Source organism: Conger conger, chromosome 8 (genome assembly GCF_963514075.1).
Source record: "Conger conger chromosome 8, fConCon1.1, whole genome shotgun sequence".
NCBI classification, from domain to species: Eukaryota; Metazoa; Chordata; class Actinopteri; order Anguilliformes; family Congridae; genus Conger; species Conger conger.
The window spans coordinates 40,297,068-40,321,530 of record NC_083767.1 but is presented as its reverse complement, the minus strand read 5'-3'; the positions used below and the strand labels follow the sequence as shown (position 1 = coordinate 40,321,530).

General features: G+C 43.2%; 1 protein-coding gene across 4 annotated transcripts in view; it reads right to left on the bottom strand.

The window, feature by feature from the left end:
• Positions 1–918: 918 nt before the first annotated feature.
• syt1a (synaptotagmin Ia) overlaps positions 919–24,463 on the bottom strand; it is a 252,729-nt gene continuing 229,184 nt past the window's right edge. For all 4 annotated transcript variants that reach the window (XM_061252641.1, XM_061252640.1, XM_061252643.1 and 1 more), the window contains 2 exons: positions 6,729–6,862; positions 919–5,192 (listed from right to left, as the gene is read on the bottom strand). In XM_061252641.1, the coding sequence (XP_061108625.1) occupies positions 4,986–5,192; positions 6,729–6,862 (341 nt within the window). In that variant the 3' untranslated portion in view covers positions 919–4,985. The remainder of the gene's footprint in view (positions 5,193–6,728; positions 6,863–24,463) is intronic.

Genomic DNA, 24,463 nt, shown 5'->3' with positions numbered 1-24,463 from the left:
TTTCCTTTGTCTACTATGTTTCTGTTCGGTCAAAATAACATTACTTTATGCAACAGTTCACATTTCAGATACAAAAGAATATCATCCACAGCTGAGTTCCGATGAAAGTCAAATCCAATTTGGATTCTTCCCTGGTGATGTTCTGCCAGGCCTATATTGCAGCCCTCTTCAGCTCCTGTTTGAATTGGGGTTTCTTTGCCTTCAGTCTGGGCTTCAGGGAGTGAAACACATGTTCAATTGGATTCAGGTCAGGGGATTGATTTGGCCAGTCAAGACAATTCCACTTTATGGTGCTGAACCTGCTTTTGGAATATGTCTGTGTTTGGGGCTGTTGTCCTGCTGCAAGATGAATACGCCTGTGTTTGGGGTTTTTGTACTGCTGCAGGATGAGTACAGTTGTGTTTGGGGTTTTTGTTCTGCTGCAGGATGAGTATGCCTCTGTTTGGCGTTACTGTCCTGCTGGGAGATGAAGCGTCTTCCAATAACATTTGGTCGGATCCGAGCTGATAAGGTGTCTTTGTACACCAGAACTCATCCCGCTGCTGCTGTCTGCAGTTATATTCTTTCATCGCTTTCTCCGCACTCTTGTTCCTTTCTATCTCACCTTGGTAGGTTAATACGCATCTCACCTGTCTATAACACTGTGTTCCAGAACACTCCAGCTTTGTAATGTACTTTTTAAAGAAACTAAATCCTGCTCATTCTGTTCTTGAGGCTTACCAGTGGTTTGCATCTTGCAGTAACATGCATTCATTCATTTCATTTCAAATCTGATGTGTACACAACAAAAATTGTATCACTGTCCAAACAATGAATATGGACTCAAATTGTTCAGTAAAAACAAACCACCAAAATCCATGAGTTGAATTCCATGACAATATTGTTTTCCTGAGACTTTGAGAAATAACTGAACACAAGTTGTTTTACACACTACTTTATTTAGCATTATTTTCGATACCGATGAAGGATTCAACATTTTTGAAAGCCGGTGTCATTCTGAACAAATTTTAATGGGGCGACACCTTGGCAAAAAGAGGCGTCAAAGCTCAAAACAAGAAAGCACATGGAAAGGTTCTGTATCAACAGGAAAAAAAACCTTTTTATTGAACATCTGTGAATATGAAGTTATATAACAACGATCAGAACACTCCACAGAGTGAATCACTACACAAAGTGAAACCAAATCAAAAAACACCTTGGCCAAAAAATAAAAAAACATAATAAATAATAATGAAGGTATACACAGCAATATAATCTTCAGCTCGTCATCTTCACGAGCGATATGGCGAGAAAAAACACCCCAAACATTTCTACAGGATTACAGAGAAAGTTTTCACACACAAAAGTACTCAAGCAGGCAGTTGATATACACAAAGGCAACTAGGATCTTTCTACAGCATCAGATTCTAATACTTTACACAGCTTTTGTCTGAAAGGTAAGTGTGGCTTTTGTTGTCATCGAGGAACAAATATTCTCGGTCACACAGCGAGTTCAGGATTGAGTTGAAAAGGAAATCGAAGGGGTTGCTTGCACACTTTGGTGGGCGTGGGTAAAAGTAGCATTGCGTTGCAGTGCAGGTACAGGTAATGGCTTTTCACAATCTACTTTACAGACCTCACAATCTGCTCGTGCAAACCGCAATGCAGTCTTTTACGGTTTGACCTGATGCGTTTTTAACGCTTTTTAAGATTAAGTTTCTTTTTTCTCAAGACCACTATCAAATCTTTGAATGCATTGTGTAATCCCATGGATTTTTTTTCACATTTACATTTGACCTTTTTATCCTTGAGTTTTTTTTTTAAACAAGCAATTCTGAAAATTAGGATTATTCAATATACATATAATAAATAAATATAGAACTATCAGATCCCTCATTTCAAGACAATACCAAGTAGAGCCAATGTTGTCTGACAGTGTGTGTGTGCATGTTTGTGTTTGCATGTGTGCATATATACACATATACATGTACACAAATACGTGTGTGTGTGTGTGTGTGTGTGTGTATCTATAGTTCCAGAGTAAAAGTACAGGTTAAATTTGGGCTGCTTCTACAGAAATAGGTAGATTAAAAAAAACATAAATAATATTTATTGCAACAATTAAAAAAGTGCTAGCTACATCTGGTCCCACAATAAAAGTTATAAACCAAACAAAAAAAAAAGTCCAATACATTCAGGTTCACTTAAATTTCACTATAAAAGGGCTGGCGATAGGATCCTAAAATGATAATATGACAACATAATATTAAAATCAATGATATCATCAGTCATCATCATTACAAACAATAGTACAACAGGTTTTCATAAAACCAATACATATATCATCGTTCATTATTGTTTTCAATAATTTCAGTAAGCATAATTGTGTTCATTTAATCATATTTGGACATTTAATTATAAAAATATATACACTTGTCATGGGTTTTTGTCTCATGTTTTGGTATTTCCAAATGTGTTTCCTGATATTCTAGCGTTGGATCTGTGTGGGAGAAAAACGAACGCAAAGGACGAGGAACCCGAACAGAGGAGAAGAGACGAAGAATGTGTTCGTGTCTAACCTACATAGACTCTACGTGTGCTGTGTCCTAACCAAAGGATGGAAAGGAATATATCCGGTAAAGCAGGAATTCTCTTCCTGGGGCTAGCCACCCACACTAACACCATGGGATGAACATACAATATTGCACAGTGCTCAACAAAATGCTGTGTGAATCCACCTGCTCGCGTTTGAATCTCTCTCTCGCTCTCTCTCTCCCGTTCTCCTGTGCATAGCCCGCCAGCTCCTGATTGGTCCACAGTTGCTGGAGTGGCCGTGACTACGCAGGCCTTCAGCAGTGCAGTAGAAGGGAATGGCAGTAGTACTACAATATCACTACAGAATAAACTGGTCGCTATCTACCGAGAAATCTACATCTCTAAGCACGCACGGCAGTCACAGTGGTACACAAAGCAGGCCTTACATAGACTCTTATGGAATGACAGATAGCTTTATAATAGTGCTATTAACTACATAATAACATTGAGAACACTTACAAACTCCCCTGACGCTATAGCGTCTAGTAGGCCTACACACAAGAGGTTCCTCAAAGATGAGAGAAATGTTTTTCATTGACTAAAACCTTTCACTTTTACGCCTCTTGTATAAACCCGTAGTAGAGGACACGTGGACTGATGTATTCAATTTTAAGACCATTAACTTGTACGGTTTCCCTTGTGTTTTTGTTTAATCGTTCTGTGATTTTTGTCGCTCTAGAAAACCGGCCAGTTTGCTAACATCAACTCCACTGAACGGAACAGCGGCCATTGATGTTTGCACATAATCCCATCCAGAATTTGTACCTGTAGCTGAGTGTCTCGTAGTTAGGGACTCATAGTTGCAATTCCATCATCCTAAAGAACCGGAACGACAACTACTGGCTATTGTTATTCAACAGAATTACAGTGCAAAAAAGCAGCCTTAAGATAAATGAAATTGGCAGTATAACACGGCTAGCTCTATTGTCACTGTGAAAAGGCAATACAAAGCAACGTCTGCTATTCAGGGCACTGGTACAACCAAATACATAGTTCCCAGTATCGGAAATAAAGACGCGCTAACGAAGGTTATGTTTGCATTTGTTACCTCCCTGAAGATGGCAGTGTGTAACCACTCATATCACCTTTCTTCGTGAAACACAGTATAAAACTGCTCTACCCAATGAACTACTTTCAATAATATGCCAGCTAAACTGCAAAAGTAGTTTTCTTGATTTATTTTAGTCGAAGGCAAGGGGATCGTATTGAGATCCCCCAATGTAAGCACAACCCCTCCTATCCTAGCCTTTAGCTAGGATCGTTAAAAAAATCATGCAGTTCGGCTACTAAAATATTTTTTTTAGATACTGACGTCAGCTAAACATATTAATTATAAAGCTAATTGAAACGGTCTCACCCTTGTTGAAAGCTGACAAATATCAACAACAAGGTAATTGGAACTAAGCGATCAACAATAGGCTATATTGTTAATCAAGGCTAAAGTACACAATGGCTACAGCTTGGTTTTATATTGTAAGGGTTGTTGTGTTATTCTTGGTGGAGAGGGCAATGTACAGACTAGATGAGGACCAACTTATTTAAAAACAAAGACCATTTAAGGAAAGAATGCCCTTAAAATGAGGACCTGTTTTATGTCAAAGTAACCCACTGCATCACAAGCCTAGCCTTAAACGATAAGAAAAAATGTGGCTTGCACCGATTTAGAAATTCTTGGAAAGGCAGTTTCAAAGCTAAACTCATAGGTCCTCAATCAAAAACATCTGTATAAAAAGTCATAAGAAACCATGTGCTTATGTTTTTCAGCAGCATATTGCCCATGTAACCATATTAGTTAATGGCCTTGTTTTCTACCTTTTCTTTAATCTGTTTAATGTCTGGTACGTAAACATACAGGCTGACACCATCCTTTTCAATGTGAGTATACCTCCACTAGCATCTTGCAGGTTGGAATTTCTTTTTTCCGGAATGCAGTAAGATAGAATTTTGAATCCTGTAATATATATAATATCAGCTCTCCAATATCTCCATTTACATCTTTTAAAATAGAACATCTTATTAAAAACATCTAGATATACACAGATTAGGAAACGCTAAACAACATACAAACACATAAACTAGAAATCATTTTTGTCTGCATACCGATATATACAACTGTGTTGGTACAATAAATAATTTCAATCATGCGCTATCTATACAGGTCATATTGCTTAAAAGAAGGAGGGGGCGGGGCCGGGGAAATCACAGAGGTGAGGTGAATGGGGGAGGGGCTTAAACAGGACCTCTACACCTGAAACGTTAATGCGAATCTGACGGGGGTTGGGATGTAAAACACGTGAGGTCTGTCGGGGGCGGAGGGGCGTGAATGAACGGACCCACATTTCACTGAGGTATTTACACATACTGGCTAAAGAGCGCGACGCGAGGCAGGGATGGAAAGGCGTCCTCCCCCCCTATTTCTTGGAGCTGAGCTGGGCGTCCACTTCCTCCTCGGGTTTCAACACGTGCCATTGGGCGATGGGTCTCCTGGGATTGGCCAGCATGTCTGACCAATGCCGAAGCTCGGTGCCCGAGCTGTTGAGCCCCACAAACACCTTCCCGATGGCATCGTTCTTGCCGATCTTATCATAGTCCAGAACAGTCACAACCACTTGCACTTTCTGTGGAGGAGGAAAGAAGGGTGGTCTCAATTAGACTCACAAATAAACCGGCAGTACGGTGAGGATTGTTTCCAATTTGTTCAACAATTTGTTATTACAAATTAAGCCTGGAGTGTCTTACAAGTGCACCGGTCACCTTTGAAGCACTCTTCACATTGGCCGCCATGATAATCATGTATTTTAGTATACTTCAGAAAACGCATTCACGCTTTTGCATGCGCAACAAGTTTAATCAAAAAAACCCACTCAAGGGTCCAGGTTTCTGCGTTTCAAAGCTCAGAGAACACATTTTTAGCCGAGTAAGCTGGCAGACAAAAAGTGTTTGGTCATAAAATACCTGAAGTACCCTCCCTTTGGGAGAGCTTTTGTGTTAAACCTTCAGGAAATGGCTGTCTTCTCCCAGCGGAGCACTACAGTCTAAACCTGTTTGCTGGGATAGACTCTCCTGTGGGCAATCGGGAACAAGTGCCGTCTGCTGGCAATTTCTCCGGATCCAAACTTTCAGAACTTTTTACGATGTTAAGGCGACCATTGTCATTTAATACTGCACTACCCGTATCTTAATGCCCCGGAGGTAAGCCGTAGCTAATGGGTTAGATACTAGGGTAAACTGTCCATATTCGCTGAAGTGTTCTCAGTGAACAGCATTGAACAAGATGCAAACAAAAACAAGGAACACTTAAATTAGGAAAAAAACAACAAAGTTAAACGATTTTGTCTTCCGCTAAGGCGCACGGCACGCATCAAACGGCGGCGGAAGGCAGAGAGCACTTGGGCGAGAGCTCTGATTGCGTTTCGATCTGCCGGCAGGGAGAGAGAGTCAGCGGCAGCCTTGTCTAATCGTTTTCAGTTAGCATGCCTGATCTGCCGTCGAATGAATTACTGCAGGAAATGAAAAATACCCAGGTGAGTCGCGTTTTCAAAGAGAAATACCTGCAGTGGAGGGCAGGCTTCTCTGGGCTTTAATTTAATGCTTCTTTTTGTTTTTTTTTTCTCCAGCGTGAGCCGATATGAATAGCTCTGATTAGCCGCCGCGGCTACCGGCGGGCGGCGGGACGCTGAATGTCACTGGAAATTGAAACCCGAGACTCACAGAACAAATTGGCGGTTTAGAGCTGTGAAGGGCTTAATACATTTACAGCAATTACCGCTGTGTTTAGTGCAGTGCACTGCCGCACTCCGCTTGGAGTCTAATTTACCTTCCGCTTTCATTTAAAAAGGTAATAATTTAAAATGCTTTTCATAATGGCCTTAATCTCCATGTCATGCATATCATGAGTCGGATTGAATGCAAGAATTCCATGCGTGAAATCTAGGAACAATAAACTCGCTGCAGTTTCCTTATGAATAGATTCCTTATGAGGAACCTGGGTCTTTTGCACAGTGAAGCCTGGGTCTTTGGTATTGGTTGAAAAAAACAACAAAAAAAACATTCCAACATAAAACTATGGTTCACTGAGTTGCCAATAACACATGATATTATTGTGAGGTTCATGAAGTTTCAGACAGCCACCTTCTCCTGAAAATGAGCATTACCTGGATTTGCTCAAATGGCACTTCAAAGCTGAAGGACTCGTTGTAGTAGGGGTTGAGTGTGTTCTTCTTGATTGTCGTCTTTTTCTTCTTCAGCCTCTTCCCGTTCTGCATCAGGTGGATTTTCACATAGGGATCTAAGGGAGAGAGAAACAGGGTCAGCATACTGTCCACATGTACCTGTTCAGTTCTCATCTGCCATCTTCCCCATCTGAAGACCTCAGGACTCCTCCAAACCTTGAAGTGAAACCTTTGATTCTCATCAAATTCTAATTTGAGCACAGTCACATCTTTTACTGCTTTAGTGATTCAAAAAGGTAAGATTGCAAATAAATAAATACATCTCTCGATTATTCTGTCAACAGTACCGTCAGTGCCTGAGATCCTCATGACTTCAAGGCCAATGTTTTCCACAAGAAATGCAGGTATTCATTAAAAAAATCATATTTGCAGATATCCATTCCTGTTTTTATTTCTTTAAGAATTTAAAGACCTTTGTTAAACCAAGAAAGCATATCAATTGATTGACAGCATATCTGACGTCCAAGGTCCAGTTCTTTCTAACGGCCTGCAAACGTTATTGAGAGCGAAAGCATAGATTGGACAGTATATGAATGAGCTCCTGGTTGCTGGGTTGAAAAGGCCTGACATTCTGATGCTACAACTACAAGATGTAGGATGTAGTTTCTATGAAGCTGTGCTCACATTTAGAAGCATCACATCCCCATAACATGTGGCATAGCAACGTTTAGAAGCATCACAACCTCATAATGTGTAGCGTAGCAGGCATTTTCTGGTCTTTGCCAACCCCCTCTACTCTTTTTGTCTGTTGCTCGTTGTTCTGCAAAATTAGACATTTTTCACAAAAGGAAACATCACCTTCAGCTCTTGGGAAAGCAGTCTGCTGGCACTAGATCTCTGAGCTGAGCCTATGGCTCCACTTACGCTATCAGGCAATCAGAGGAGACCTCCTTAGAGACCTAATCAGTTTGATCAGCCCTGCAGCCTCATTAGTAATCAAAACATCAGTGTGGCACTCACGATTTGTTTGTGCCCTCCGAATACAAATAACACAGTCAAAAACGGATGAGAAGATCTTGGAGTGCAAAAGAGACAACTAGAATTGTATAATTTGTCTTGCTGAGACAGGCTGATGCAAGCCGGTTTGAGTTCAGGCCGGTGTGTGCGTATTGTGACCGCATCACTTCTGCAGCTTTGTGATGGAAGGTTCTTGGAAGATAAAAAAACGGAGAGAAAAAAAGAACCGTAGATGTGACACATGAATGGGCTCCTCCACTATCTAAATTAGAATCCGCCCCGGTGTTGATGTCGACTGTAGCCAGCGTTGGGCTGCCGCGAGGCGAAGACTTTCTATCGCTATCTCTTTCCCCCATCACACCCTGCTCCCTCGGACCATTGTGCTGGGATCCATAGACAATAAGGTACCTTTCCCCACCTGCATTTACATTTCGTCACATAATGTCCACCGTTTTGCTTCTTGCTTTGTCTCAATCCCAGCGACTTCTATTTGAAACTCTAAATTACAGGCGCATTAGTTTGCCGTGGAAAGGAGTGTGTTTTCAGGGCAGTCTTATCGGAGCGAGGGCTTAAGCACTGACAGGTGTAAAATCCGTCTGGCAGGCTGACTGGATTTGGCTTGCTTTGAGAGAGAGTCCAGAAGCCATCTCCGTTTGAGAGTGACAATCACGTCGCTGGGAATTTAACGGGATTGGGCAGGCAACTTTGGAGAGTGTGTAAAATGGAGGCCGCACTCAAGACACATTCCACACTCGCATTTAATTCCCCTCACGAGCCGATACATTTATACCACAGAAAACCCATCCCAGATAGTCCTGCCCAACTCTAATCCAGTACCCTATCTATGTGGAAATACTGGACAGCGATCATCTATGCCCACGGCAATCAAAGCAGGGCTGACATCTGATAGCCACCTGAGAGAGAGAAGCTGATCTTGGGAAAGATAATCCTGAGTCAGTTTTGGGGCGGCAGAAAGACAACCTGAAAGGAACTGAGGTGTATGGACCAAAGAGGACACGAGGGAAAAAGTAGGCAGCCTATATATAAATTTTTCTGTCAATTTGGAATGCAAATTTGTAGGCTGGTGTTGTCCGGCAAAGCAGAAGAAAATGGACTAGCATTAGCTGTTGTGCTACACTCCACCAGCTGAGCTGTGAAGGCATGGTGTGGGCAGGCAGTGCAGACAGACTGAAGGTGTCCAGTCGATGGAGGATTACTCCATTGCACAATGAACCTGGGGATACTCCGCTGACTCAAACCCTCCCACCTAATGACGCAGGGGCCCCATGTTTTCACACGACCGCGGGTCCCGGGGTAATCACTATCTGCCGTTTGCGGCGGTCGGTGTTTTATCTCCGAGCACTACGTGGGACGGGCATGAAAGGCTTTTCCATGACAGGTTGGGACCCCATACTGTTTCAGCAGCTGTCAATTAATACATCCTGATGAGTGTGAAGTACATATGGCTGTGTGACTGGCTCAGGCTGTCGGCCTTCCTGGCTAATTACTGTCAATGGCCTGAATGAAAACGGCAGTAAAACCATGCCTGAATATGACTGTGACTGAATAATCTTTGAGGTGTCGAGTAATGAGCTGGTGGGCTTGTGGGCCAAGAAAACGTACCACAGAAACCTTATCTATGTCACTGTCTTAAAAGTAAAATGAAAGGGTAAAATACAGCTTCCAAGTTTTAGCCTTAAACACACACATACAGAAATGAAGTCAATTATGGAGTTTTAGCCTTAGACTCACACAAATGCAGAAATTAAGTCGATTATAATATTCCCTTTAATGATGCATTCAAAATGTTCTGTGGTTCGCTAGCAAGAGCATGAGCTGGAAATTCCAGTAAAGCAAATTCTGGCGAACAGACCCTGGTGTTTAGAGAATGCATTCGTTCTAATTAGACACTACAAAATAATTACTGAGAAACACTTTTGGTAAATATCTCTATTTAAAATAAATCTGATCTCGGTAATGAGGACCAGCCTGCTTTGCTGCTGTAAGCAGAACAACACCACCCACTCACTGCCATTTACAATCACTCACTGCCATTTACAATAACTCACACCCATTTACAATCACTCACACCCATTTACAATCACTCACACCCATTTACAATAACCCACATCCATTTACAATCACACTCACTGCCATTTACAACCACTCACACCCATTTACAATCACTCACACAAATGTACAATCACTCACACCAATTTACAATCACTCACACCAATTTACAATCACTCACACCCATTTACAATAACGCACACCAATTTACAATCACTCACACCCATTTACAATCACTCACACCCATTTACAATAACTCACACCCATTTACAATCACACTCACTGCCATTTACAATCACTCACACCCATTTACAATCACTCCCACCCATTTAAAATAACTCACACCCATTTACAATAACTCACACCCATTTACAATCACACTCACTGCCATTTACAACCACTCACACCCATTTACAATAACTCACACCCATTTACTACAGTCACTCACTGCCATTTACACCCACTTACTGCCATTTACAATCACTCACTGCCATTTACAATGGACGGGAAGCAAGCCGGTCTTCTCTAACATGAGAACATGAGAAAACGTGATGACGAGAACATTCAGTACAGCCTACCTCGGAGCGCAATTTCGGATGTACAGAAGAAACAAACAGTGCTAATCCCCACAGATACCTCATTGCATGAGCACTTCTGTTTACGTACACATATTCTCATGACATGTATAAAATGCAACACATATTAATTAGACGTGTAGATTATGTGGAAAGTAAAATGATTTCCAGTATGTTGCTCTTCAAGAAATCCCTGTACATGTTTTACCAGCTGAAAAATAAATGGTTTCATGTTTAATATTGTACTATAGCTTAATATCTGACACTGAGACACCCCAGACTTCAAAGAGAAATGGATACACCAGAGGTGAAACATGTTCCTGGATTTTACTAATTATCAGCTCATTGAGATCTCTCCAGTAGCTGTCGAATGAGGTGTGCTTTGTTAGTGTTGGAGTGGAAACCTACAGGACAGTAGATGTCCAGGAACAGGGTTGGGGCAGCCCTGTTCTAGCTGTTGAATGAGGTGTGCTTTGTTGGGGCTGGAGTGAAAACCTACAGGATGGTAGATCTCCTGGAACATGGTTGGGAATAACTGAGTTAACTCATCAGGTAAAAGCTCTCCCAAACATTCCAGCAAGAGCTCTTGGGCCTATTTGCTGAAATGGTGCACATTTTATTCCTGTTTTTTCCGGAAGTCTTTCCGGAAAGTTCTCCCGATGCCAGCCCAGCGGGAGGACGGAGGTGGCAGGAGAGACGGTTTTACACTGAGGGTCAGAGAGAGGTAAACAGTGGAGACACAGGAGCTGTGGAATGAACGATGCTTCTTCCACTCCTTTTCAAACAGAAAGCCTGCGAAGGGTGAAGTGCTCATTGAACCCTATGCAGGTCCTAATTCTGAGGAAGATACTCTATACTCTCTAATTACTGTCTGATTGCCTATTCTTGTCCATAGCATTTTAAACCGCTATATAATCATGAGCATGTAAGATGCCCCTGTCTGATCTCTGTCTGACAATGAGCTTGATATGATGGGCACTGCAGAGAGCTGTGCGTGTATGTGTGTGTGTGTGTGTGTGTGTGTGTGGGAGAGTGAGTGAGTAAGAGAAAGAGGGATGTGATGGTGACTTAGAAAATTTACACATTGATGAAAAGGACACATGAAAGTACACGCGTAAAAAACTTTAAAGAGTGAAAATGAGTTGAAAACTGCAAACTACCGACTTGGAAGACTTGGAACACAGAGATTTGGTGTAGAAGGGTCCGTGAATTGATGAAACCGATCCCGAATCTCTTCAGTGTGCCAGAAAACCGTACTGTAGGAGTGTTCAGGTGGCCGAACGTTATTACCGGATACCTGTGTGTACCCGCGGCCACAGCAGGGAGTGTGTGACGGGAAGAAAACTCCCAACTCCTCACTCATTCCCAAACACAGTGAGAACGGCAACACGTTCGAATCAAAGTCTACGACTGCCTGGTGCTGTCTGGCTTTTACCCACAATCCACCTGCCGCATGTGTTTTAAAAAGCCAAGCCCCGTGAAAATAAACATGGCTGACCCTCGGAGATAAAAGCTGCACCCATGTACATTCCGAACAGCTAGCCGCGTGAGATAACATCTCCCGGCATTAAACACCTTCCGCGGGAGGAAGAGAGGATCCGTATCGTCACACCAGACCGTTCGCACCTCTTATTGAGTTCAGTGGCCTTCCGCCGCTACGATCCCACTCATTCCGGAGCGTCGTTTCTGTAATCTTTCCCATTTTCCGGATGAGCGGGCTCGGAGCGGGCCGGACTCGGCGTTCCTGTACACGCTCGCGCCTCGTCATTGGCAGTCCTCGACGGAATGTTCCGGAGTGGGGGCCATTAGGGGAATGGGACACCCTTGTCTCTCCCCGGACCGCGGGTAAAGAGCAGGTACCAGGGGTTGGCCGGAATCTGCCCACGGGATGAGGCAGGAATTCTCCGGAACTTTATGGAGCAGGAGGGGGTTATATCACCCCAGAAACACCATGCACGTCTCTGACCTACTTGGACAGCTTTGTGTCTGCAAGTCGATGCCGGATCAAAAAACACAATGAAGTCTGAAATTGAATTGAAGTGTACCTTTGCATTATTTTAAAAAAATATACATCCGACTTCAAGTGCTTAAATATGATCGCTTCTGCCACAACAATTCTCATTAGACATTTGTGTATTTTTACTTTTGCGTGTCTGAATAGCAATCTGGCAGTAAACTTCAAGTATTTTTTTCCCTACGTACTCTACTCTTTCATGACTAGTGCTGTTCGCATTCCATATTCTTCACCAATTCACACTAGGATATAACTCAGTGATTCATTGTTATTAATAATGATCCATAGCCCAGTGCCTTAATCAAAGGAACTGCTGCAGGATAATACTGTGTGTAAAACAACAGTATGGCACAAGAGAACAGAGAATGCTGCGTGTCTACCATGGGCTTTTAACCAGAGGACACGTGAAAACACAATTTTAATTATTTTGGATAAAAGCCTGGAACAGACAACCGGAGACAATACCGAACTTTTATTTTACTTCTTGTCAGTTGTAAGTCATCGTGTCTCTTGACAGTCCTTTGTGCTTACACAGTACCTCAGCCCGTGTTTTCAGAAGTGCTGCTTTGATTAATAACAGCGAAAAGGGCATGTCAGGTAACGGAGAGCGACTGACTGTGACTGCGCTCCCGCAGTTCAAACGGCAAGAACACAAAACAACGCACATCGCTAAGACACTCTGAAGCCACTGCAAACTTCCAAATCTGCCAAATTCAGTCCTGGTCCTCAGTGGACCGCTTATGGGTCCACTTCTATTTCTGACTTCTCCTCCCAGTTCTAGATATGACCTTTGCAAGGCGAAGTCCGCTCCAATCAGAATACAGATACAGAGACATCGCACCTCTCCCTAAAACACACACGCACCGCAGGCATCAGTGTTGGATTCACAAAGTTATGGAGAAGTACCTGGGTGACCAAAGCGAAGCAGCGGTGGTCGTTTCTGGAAAAGGGCACATTGTGGAATTAAATTGATACAGCTCCAACTTGGTATTTGCCCGTCCTTTTTCATTAGAGCGTGCTCGCAGTACACAATATGTTTTATCAAATATTATCGCTGATTCAATCGCACCTGGACATCGCTAAACCAACATTGCATTATGAAATGCACCTCCCGTTATTACCCCTTATCTCGCGGTCGGCCCTGGCCGTTGGAAAGGAGATAAACATGGCTGTTCCAGGACAGAGTACATTTTAAGGACAGTGAGGAAATTTAAGCTCAGGGGTTCTCTGGGGTCACCGGCAATCTGCTCACAGCAGATTCATAAGCAGTGCAGCGTTCAATAACGGAGCAGCTGGGGGATTGCATAATATAAAGAAGCCACAATTGACTGTGTGACTTTTGGAAGAGGGGACTTCTAATCTGCAATCTTCCTAACTGACGGTTGAGCCTGCAGCAGTGGAATGGGCCCACGGATTCAATACAAATAAAAACCGCCGCATGGAAATATAACTGGCTGGTTTCACAGACACAGATTGAGCCCAGGTCTGGACTAGCAGTGGAAATTGAGGGAAATTTTGTAGGGAGAATCTCCAAACAAGGCTTAATCTGTGTCTGCTAAACTGGCCCAGTGTGTAATATATTGCATGTAAGCGTGTTCAGTAAATAAATGTAAGGTGGGCTAGTGATAACAGGTTCACAGAGGAGTGCCCTTGCTGCATTTTAAATGTGTGAAGTCGTGACCTTCCTCCACTGCCTCTTTGGGTTTGTTCCATCATCCCTCAAATGACGCCAAGTCGCCCTGCACATCAAAAATACGGGCAAAATCGTTATTTCATAACCTTGTTCCAATAATCAAAAAATCCCCAAGGTAGTCTTAACACTCTACAAAGACAAAGTGGGCTCCCGGTAACACCCCTCAGAGGCAGAGAGCCAATTGATAAAGCCTATCCAACGGAGGCAGCGAATCAGGAGGCTGGGGATGGATCATGAGGGGAGCCGAGGGAAATCAGGGCTGTTTAGGGCTAAGGAGGGAGGATGAAGAGACAGGGCGTGTGAGCTGCGCTCTGAGAGAACCTCTGGGGTTAACCCTTTAAGGGCTGAGATCACAGATATGTGATTAGAATGCTCATGGAGCAGAACACCACATTAAATAAACAAAATAATGGTTTAGAGAAGCAGAGCATCCTAATCTGAGAAACTCACCGCAATTTTATATTATTTTCAGACAGTATTTTCCTTACATTTCTTCTCTGCGAGAAATAAAATACTGAGTGTGCTGATGTCACAATCACTGTCACTGGCAACTGAAAGCAGTGAGGTTCTGGAACGCTTAGTTTGTTGACAAAAATATTCTGTAAAAACTACTCCACACAGGGTTATATTACCTGGGTCCTATGTCCTGTATGGAGGATTAAACCAAAGGAAATGTATATTTATGAATAAATACATTTCGCCTGAGAATATTGTCAGAACATAAAAAAAAACCCAATGGGGATAAGTGTGCAGAGACATAGTTCAGATCTCATGCCCACTTTGGATACTCAGAGACTCACTGCAATGAGTGACTATCAGGCTTTAGTTTCTCCAACGCTATAAAAACACATAAAAATACTGGTAATAATGATGCGTTGTAGAACCACATTGTCCCAGCTTGTCTTGATACTGCTGTTGTACCTCTCTGTCCTTCTACCACCAACCTACACCAAATACCCCGCTGAGTGAATGGAGAACAGTATGTAGTACACTTACTCTAATGTGAGTGCAATGCAGGGCTTTAAATGAGAGGTGATTGGGCCAGCAGCGAGGGGGGGGAGCTGGCTTCCATGCTGGGCTACAGAGTTCCACAGACAAGAGGAGGTCCCCAGAGACAGCACGAAACCAAAAAACATTTCGTCACAAACCCAAAAAACACAAACCAAAAATCATCTCATCACAAACCCAACAAACGCAAACCAAAAATCATCTCATCACAAACCCAACAAACGCAAACCAAAAATCATCTCATCACAAACCCAACAAACGCAAACCAAAAATCATCTCATCACAAACCCAACAAACGCAAACCAAAAAACATCTCATCACAAACCCAACAAACGCAAACCAAAAATCATCTCATCACAAACCCAACAAACGCAAACCAAAAATCATCTCATCACAAACCCAACAAACGCAAACCAAAAATCATCTCATCACAAACCCAACAAACGCAAACCAAAAGTCATCTCATCACAAACCCAATGAACGCAAACCAAAAAACATCACAAACCCAACAAACACAAACCCAACAAACACAAACCAAAAAACATCACAAACCCAACAAACACAAACCCAACAAACACAAAAAAAAAACATCACGAACACAAATCGAAAACAGCGGTGCTCTCATTGGCATCCTCTCTCACTGCGATAATGGCGGCAGCACAAACGAATCTGGAGAGCGCACGTTTATTTATAGCCACGGTAAGCCATTCCAGCCACGTTCCAGGAGCAAGGTTTTCCAAATAGCAGAGGGGAGTAAACGGGGTTGAAGAGAAACATAGCGCTGTAATGCGAGGCCGTTTGCTTCAGCGTGAGAATGAGGCGTGACTGAGGTCCCATGGACACAGTGTCATATTAAAGATGATGTAAATCAGGGCCTTGTTCACTCATGTGTTCAGCTGTTTTTTTTAAATGTAAAATATCGCACCGCATTTTTATATGGAAAGTCCCGCTGAGACGACAGAACGATTCCTCTCGCCGAGGCCTTGAAGCACTCAGGTGCGTCCTCTCCATGTTTCTACACTGAGAGATTTCGAAAAATCACGCCCCTTAGTGTCGCGATGTGAGTGTATTTTTCCTCCGTTCTCCCGTGGTTTTCCTCGTGCTTTCCAGTTCTGCTTCAAAGAGCGCGTCGTCCCTGAGTGTTTGAACATTTAATCTTTAATAATTACACGTAGAAAGGTGCCGCGGGTGATGAGTGAGAAATCTCTGCCTCACTCACACCCTGAAGAGCTGCTGACACTGAGACACGCCTAGGGTGGTATCTCTGAGGAGAACGGCTGTGCGTACGGAATGAACACAAAAAACTGCGACCAATCAAATCACTCGTCACTGAGTGAGGACGGAGAGACAGGATTGGCTCGTTGGCCATTTTTGGAACGTTTTTCAAGCCAGTGTTCTAGAACCCCATCGCTTTCACAATCACCAGTAGTGATTGTTACATCAGCACTAGAATGTTCAGTCAAGAACATTTCAATACCTCATATGTTTGTGACATCACACCTTCAGGGGTTAATATTGTGAACCTGCAGGTCCATACACCACCAGCTGCCCTTAAACAGACGGGTGTTACACGTGGATGTTAAAAACAAATAGCGCTGACCAATGGAAAGCCTGATAGCTTTGATGTAGTGTCTGCACAAGGCGAGATAGTGTTGGTTCATTAATAATGGAAATCTGCAGAAAACTGCTGTGGAGAGCTCCATTAGTTCGCCATAAAGAGCTCATTATCTCACATGCTGTACTTCTGTAAGCAGTCTATGGTGCTGCGCAGACAGAATCCTGCCCCATTGCATTAATCAGCATGTCCTATTTCTGTTAAGAGTATCATATGTGCATTAGGATAAGAAGGAACATGACCACGTCTCCGAACGTGGACTTTACAGAGACTCATTTGGAGCCATCTTTAAATGATGTGCCCCTTTGCTTTTCCAGATCAACATCAAAGGCTGTTTTAACGGCTCCTGGTTTAACGGTACTGTCACTCGAATGTCCGGCAGCATCTCTGGAGTGACATGGCACACCTGAAGTTAGCGTTGCGTTTGCGTTTCTACCTGCCTTAACTTCCACACCCCGTCGTACTGCAGCTGCCTGGTGACGCGGAGGCAAAGGCCTTTATTTCTCACAGAGAAGAAATTTAAGGAAAATACTGTCTGAAAATAATATACAATTGCGGTGATTTTCTCATAGATTAGGATGCTCTGCTTCTCTAAACCATTATTTTGTTTATTTAACGCGGTGTTATTCCACAATCACAGTTTCGGCTGGTGCTCAGCTGCAATTTGTAACTTTGCTTTTATAAGGCAATCGACTGAGAGCAAATGGGACAAACAAACTGACTTTGGAACAACTGCCATGTTCGTTGCTTAAAAGGATGTTGACATGTTTCAAAGAAAGAAATCAGTACGTTTGAAATTCTAGGTAATTATTAAAGCTGTGCTGAGCCAACTATTCAGAAAATAGGAGTGTCCAACTATTTTTGAGTTATAGCTTAAAAATATCTTAATATTTCAGAGATAACGGGGAAACTAGCAAGTCACTTTTAATGATATTTGAATCAGGCAGTTGTCTGATACTCATCAGTACTGTGACTAGAGCTGTGACAGATTAGACTATGCTGTTTATCACTCTTACTCACACAAAAACAAATATACGTCAGTGATTCACAGGTCAGCCGCCTATCACTCTTAATCACACAAATACAAATATACGTCAGCGTTTCAAAGGTCAGCCATTTATTTTGGTATCTCCCCGCTGTGTTATCAAATGTCCAAAATGTCCTTGCCAGCTACATGTTAGATTTTTTTCTGTATTTTATATTTATGGAATCTGTAAATCAAGAAGAGCAGTGGCATGCCGGTTGATTTTCTTCGGAAGCATTTTGGTAACTGTGGCATCTTTAACTTGTCAAACTGGAAAGCACTGCTACTATAGCTCACTTGTGGATTCCCAAGGGAGTGTGGTGAAAGTGGCAGGGATTTAGCCAACATAAACACAGATGCCCTGCTGTTCAAATGTTATTAGTAGTCAGTTGAAAATTTTTAATTAAAAAAAAAAGTCTGATTTAGTGTGTCAGTCTGGATTGTCACAAGACAAATACCTGTTTTGATTATTAGCTAGCTATCGTTCAGCTTGGTTTATTCAGCTACTGGTAATAGGAATACTACATTCATAACGCATATGCCCTTTTATAGCCATTTTCTTTCCATAAGAACTGACATCATTTTCCTCCTTGTGCTACACGTGAGGGTACAGTATCTCCAGCACCCCAGTCCAATTTAAGCAGCATTGTCTGATTTGTACCACCTGCGATCACAACCAGTCCCTCGATCATTCAAAACGAAGCCAAAGCTTTATTTTGCTTGACGTCCAATCAGCCAACATTCTTTTTCCAGACAGCCTTACAATGCAGAGTGCTGATGAGGAGGAGCTGATTTTGAGGATAACTGAAGCTCTACCAACTCTACTGTATAAACCTGCCTCATCACGGTACAGATGACAGTTCATTTAACTCCTAACTTTTCACTAAGGGATTAGATTCAGCTTTATTGTCATTGCCTACTAAGGTAATGAAATGAATCCTCTGCATTTAACCCATCCTAGTTACTGAGGAGCAGTGGGCAGCCATAGTACGGTGCCCGGGGACCAACTCCAGTTCTCAGGCCAGTGCCCTGGACAAGGACAATTGCAGGAGTAAAACAAGGAGCAATTTAAAGTCTGCAATTAACCTAACCTGCATGTCTTTGGTCTATGGGAGGAAACCGGAGTACCCGGAGTAAACCCACACAGACACAGGGAGAACATGCAAACTCCACACAGACATGGGGAGATCATGCAAACTCCACACAGACACGGGGAGAACAAGCAAACTCCACACAGACATGGGGAGAACACGCAAACTCCACACAGACACGAGGAGAACATGCAAACTCCACACAGACAAGGGGAGAAGTTGTAAACTCCACACAGACATGGGAATAACATGCAAACTCCACACAGACAAGGGGAGAAGTTGCAAACTCCACACAGACATGGGGATAACATGCAAACTCCACACAGACACAGGGAGAACATGCAAACTCCACACAGACACAGGGAGAACATGCACACTCCACACAGACATGGGGAGAACATGCAAACTCCACACAGAAAGGCCCAGGCCAGGATTTGAACCCATAACCACCTGACTGTGAGGCGACAGCGCTGTCCACCTTGCCGCCCGTCAGCTCAACATGACCATCACTTTGAAATAAACTGAGGTGAACCTCCCTGTGCCAGGAATCTGTACTCATAGACATTGTTTTGAGAAGTGTAAGTGAGTGTAAAAGGTTTTTAGATCTGAGGTGGAGGGCCCCTGTAAATCCGGTTCAGTGCACTGACCTATGAGTGACTCAGCCGGGACAGCAGAGATTTCAAAGCCTCTGAACTCTGATACATTCATTCACACCCCTGTTGTCTAGCGCAGGGAGCTACTGCATGATGGGGAAATGTTTTTTGTGTACATACCGAATATTTATTTCAGTGTGATCTTTTGTTCCATTGTAAGATGGCAGGGGTACTGGCAGGAATGGGTGGATAATGTGTTTAATGCGCTAAAACTGATGGCGGTCTTTTGGTAGAAAAGGTCAACACCTTGGTGACATCCCTCCCAAGGTCTTGGTGACATCCCTCCTTAGGTTACCACGTGCACATCCATGAAACCTCGGGCGGCCTGTAGCGTAGTGGTTAAGGTACATGACTGGGACCCGCAAGATCGGTGGTTCGATCCCTGGTGTAGCCACAGCAAGATCCGCACAGCCGATCGGGCCCTTAACCCTGCATTGCTCCTGGGGAGGATTGTCTCCTGCTTTGTCTAATCAACTGTACGTCGCTCTGGATAAATTTGAAATGCAGGAAGACGACGCTTCGGCGGAAAACAGGCTGAGAAGGAAGCATCCGTCTCAGTTTCCTCTCGCAGACATCGCCTCCGAGCCTGGGCGCATAATTCCTCACGACCGCGCACGCTGTTTGGCCAAACGCGGCTGGTGTACGGGAGATGAAAAGCTGCTCTCCTGCTGCTCTCTGCCGCAGAGAAGCGCAGTGCACATGAAAACCTCATCACTGCACATTATAACTAGCTTTACTGCCGGTGGGACACCAATAGGCTTCTGTCCTCAAGGACACAGTCGTTTTATTGGCCATTTTATGAACCGAATTCCATCTCACTTCATTTGCTATTTAGTTATTCAACAATTTATGTATTTGAACATGCACAGCTGAATAGTAAGTCACTGCCGGGCTGTAGCGCATACAGCATGTGGATCTGTGTGTTAAATTGAAACCTTCGCTACACGGTACAATGGCCAGTGTTAATTCAACTCTAAAGGGAGTACATGGTCCCATTCTGGATGAGAGCAGGACCATACGTACACTGTGAGAGTTGGTTTAACACTGGCCATTTTGCAGTGCAGGTAGCAGAACAGTTTTTAAAAAGGAGAACGTTGTAAGAAGCTGTAAGTACTAATTGCAGTGCCGTTGTAGGACATTTCTTTGGAAACAGTGATGTGCATTGTGCTATTATCACATTTTTACAAGCGGTATGAAGCCATGTCTTGCTGTGTTAGTCTCTTCAAAATGGCTTTCGGTTCTCAGACATAATTAGTTCGCTTCATTTAAATATTAAAAACTAACAAGAAGCCGACTAATTAGTTTCTGCATGCAGTAGGCAGAGAACGTAATAATAGAATAGCCAACGAAGATACAAAGAGACAAAGTTTTTGTCCTACGTCTGAATGCAGTCTGAGTCACAATAGCCACAGTCAGCTGTTATTATAGTTATTTCACACACTCATTATTTCTGCCCATCTCTCAGTCTGCTGTTGGCACATCAAAGCTTCGTCTCCTGTCAGAACACTGATGCTATAGTTTGCCAGTACATTTGAAGTCTTTGATGAGCCAACAAGAACATAAGTGAGAGAGACAGAGAGCTGAAGCAATCTCAGCAGTGTACTTTATTCCTGCATTACAGCATCAACATAAATTTGCTTTGTTTGGTAAACACTGATTTCAAGCTTTGGGGCTAAGGCAGTATGATATAGTACATAATTAGTACATTTTGTCTCCCGAAGAGGATATAAAAACAAAATTATAACGAAGATTTCACACCACAAAAAGAGAGGGAGCCTTCCAATATCTCCTGTTCCTTGGCAACAAGCCTTGAAATGAAAAATTCCGCTCAACGATAAATTTTCTCTTTGCAATACTGTAGCACGGAATGATACGTTTCTACTGTGTAGAAAACTGGAACCTTGTGTTTTTCATTTGTGTTTTTTCAGTCGCTGGAGGTAGTCTCAGCCTGTGAGAGAGGCTTTAGATACGGAGGGTGAATGATGTCGCCTCTAATCCCGGCTCCTCGGAGTCAATATTTCCTCAGAGAGAGAGAGGCTCCGTTGTTGAATTTGCCCATTGCCTGTTTCCGAGCAGGCTTACCTTACTGTTCTCCACCACTGTCTCTTAACCCTTTAAGGTGTGAGGTCATACATATCTGATCAGAATGTTGTGAACTGGACATTCTAACGCGGATGTCACAATCTCTACTGAGGGTAATTGAAATGGATGGATGAGAGATGGAATACCAGAGAGATGGAATTCTAGAACACTGAGTTAGAATCTTGAGAGAACATTCCAGGGGGCGGCCTGTAGCATAGTGGTTCAGGTAAATGACTGGGACGTGCAAGGTCAGTGGTTCTAATCCCAGTGTAGTCACAATATGATCCGCACAGCCGTCAGGCCCTTGAGCAAGGCCCTTAATCCTGCATTGCTCCAGGGGAGGGTTGTCTCCTGCTTAGTCTAATCAACTGTACGTCGCTCTGGATAAGAGCGTCTGCCAAATGCCAACAATGTAATGTAATGTAATGTAATGTAATTCCAAAATACCTACTCCTCAAAGGGTTAAATTAACAGTCCTGTATGGAGGATTAAACCAAATGAAGAAATAAGTATGAACATGTATAAATAAATATATTTGACACTTTACTTTGTGCAGTTTCAAAATTTAGCCAGTATATGTTTTTGTGTATTCATACATTAATTGATTTCAGTATTTATTATTTTCTCTGTTTTCCTGCATATTCCAGATTTGCCTGCATCTGTTTCCTCCAAAAGTCTAATGAAATGATGGTAGATTTGGATTAGAAAATGGCGACTATCTAGAGCAAAGCTACAAATTGTATATCTTTGCGTGTGAGTAGATGACAGAGAGCCTGAGTTGGGTAGAAGGATGTCTGGGCTGGAGGTCCCGCTGTAGCTCATCCTCGACTGCTTCACTTTACCCAGCTCATCTACAACTGCCCGTTTAAAATGGCCGCCGTGTTGCACACGCTCTTTCCCTCACTGTTTCATATTCCTGGAAATATGTTTTCCGTCACTTTTCACTGGGTGAAAGGGGCCAGTCAACGTGCACATTTCAATCAGGAAGCCAACGCAGAACAGGTTCTCAGTGTACGGGATTTGGCTGATTTCGCAGCCCCTGGAACATCACGAGATTACACTGAATGCACATTATAATGGAAATGACTGTGTGTACAATAAACGCCACTGCTGAAATGTGCTATTAATATGTAGATTACAGACATAACATGGCATCCGCATTCAAACTGAATTAAAATCCTGTCTTTGCTAGTTATCGCTATCTAAATCATTGTACACTGCCATTGTAGAATGTATTCCACATTGACCTATGAGCAGATACTGTAGCGTACAGCTTATGGTGCATTGAAAATATGTTTTCGACTAACCATAGCAGATGAAGGCGGTGATGATGATGATTATTATGATGATAATGATGATTATTATTATCATGATTATTATTATAAGCTGATGTAGTATTTGCCTCTGCTGTTATGCAGTCAACCGAATCCAGAGAAACTTACTTTGTGACAGTTCATAATACAGAACACAAACATTAAAACAATATGATCGAGCCCATAAGTGTTTAAGCATCAAGATGACACAGGGCCACGTGAATGTTAAAAACATTAAATGTAGATATGAGCTGTAATAAGGTGCTGAGAGTACTGTATTATCCCAATATAGAACAAACCCCAATAGCATACAAACACACATACACACATGTATGCACAGACACATACACACATTCACAAACACAGACACACACACTCACACACTAAACAGTGTACACACATGCATGCAACCAAACACACACACAATGAGTGACAAACTTTATTTTGCATCAGCACTCTTCAGCTTACACACACACAGTGTGCTTACACACACACACACACACCATGCTTACACACACACAGTGTGCTTACACACACACACACACACCATGCTTACACACACACACACACACACACACAGTGTGCTTACACACACACACACACACACACACACAGAGTGTGCTTACACACACACACACACACACACACCATGCTTACACACACACACACACACACACACACACCGTGCTTACACACACACACACACACACAGAGTGTGCTTACACACACACACACACACACACACACACACACACACAGAGTGTGCTTACACACACACACACACACACATCATGCTTACACACACACACACACACACCGTGCTTACACACACACACACACACACACACACACACACACACACACCGTGCTTACACACACACACACACACACACACACACACACACACACAGTGTGCTTACACACACACACACACACACAGTGTGCTTACACACACACACACACACACACACACACACACACGAGTGACTCCTCTCAGCGCTGACATGCCCCACTTCCTGTCTCAGAGAGGCGCAGCCGGGTGTGAGCTCATGCATATTATCACCAGGAGCGGGCGAGGGCTAATGGCCGCGCTCTCTCTCCGCACTGACGGACGACAGCGGCCCTCGGACCGTAATGTGTGGCAGGTGGGCTCTGCGGGAGCGGGGACAATGGGCCAGGTGCGTGCTAATTGCAGGACGGAGAGAAGGTTCCAGAGTGACTGCAGCTGCAGCAGGACTGGGATGGATACGCCTCCTCTTCCTCCATGTTTGAGTTTCATAATCTTTACTTCTGACTCAAACTGCTAACTTTTAGAAGTGAAAAGTTCAGGGGTGACAAGCCCACCCCTGTGTTTTGTCCACCCCTGAACTAATTTCTGGACTGGTTCTACTCCCCTCGCTGGAGATCCAGGCGATGGGAACAAAATACTGGGGAGGACTTTCATTTTCTGAACCTGGTTTTTCCACCTCTGCTTGCTTGCCTACTAATGAGTATGCAAGTTGCATGCAGCTTGTATGCAACTTGTATACTAAATAGTAGGCAAGTAAGCTGTTTTGGACACT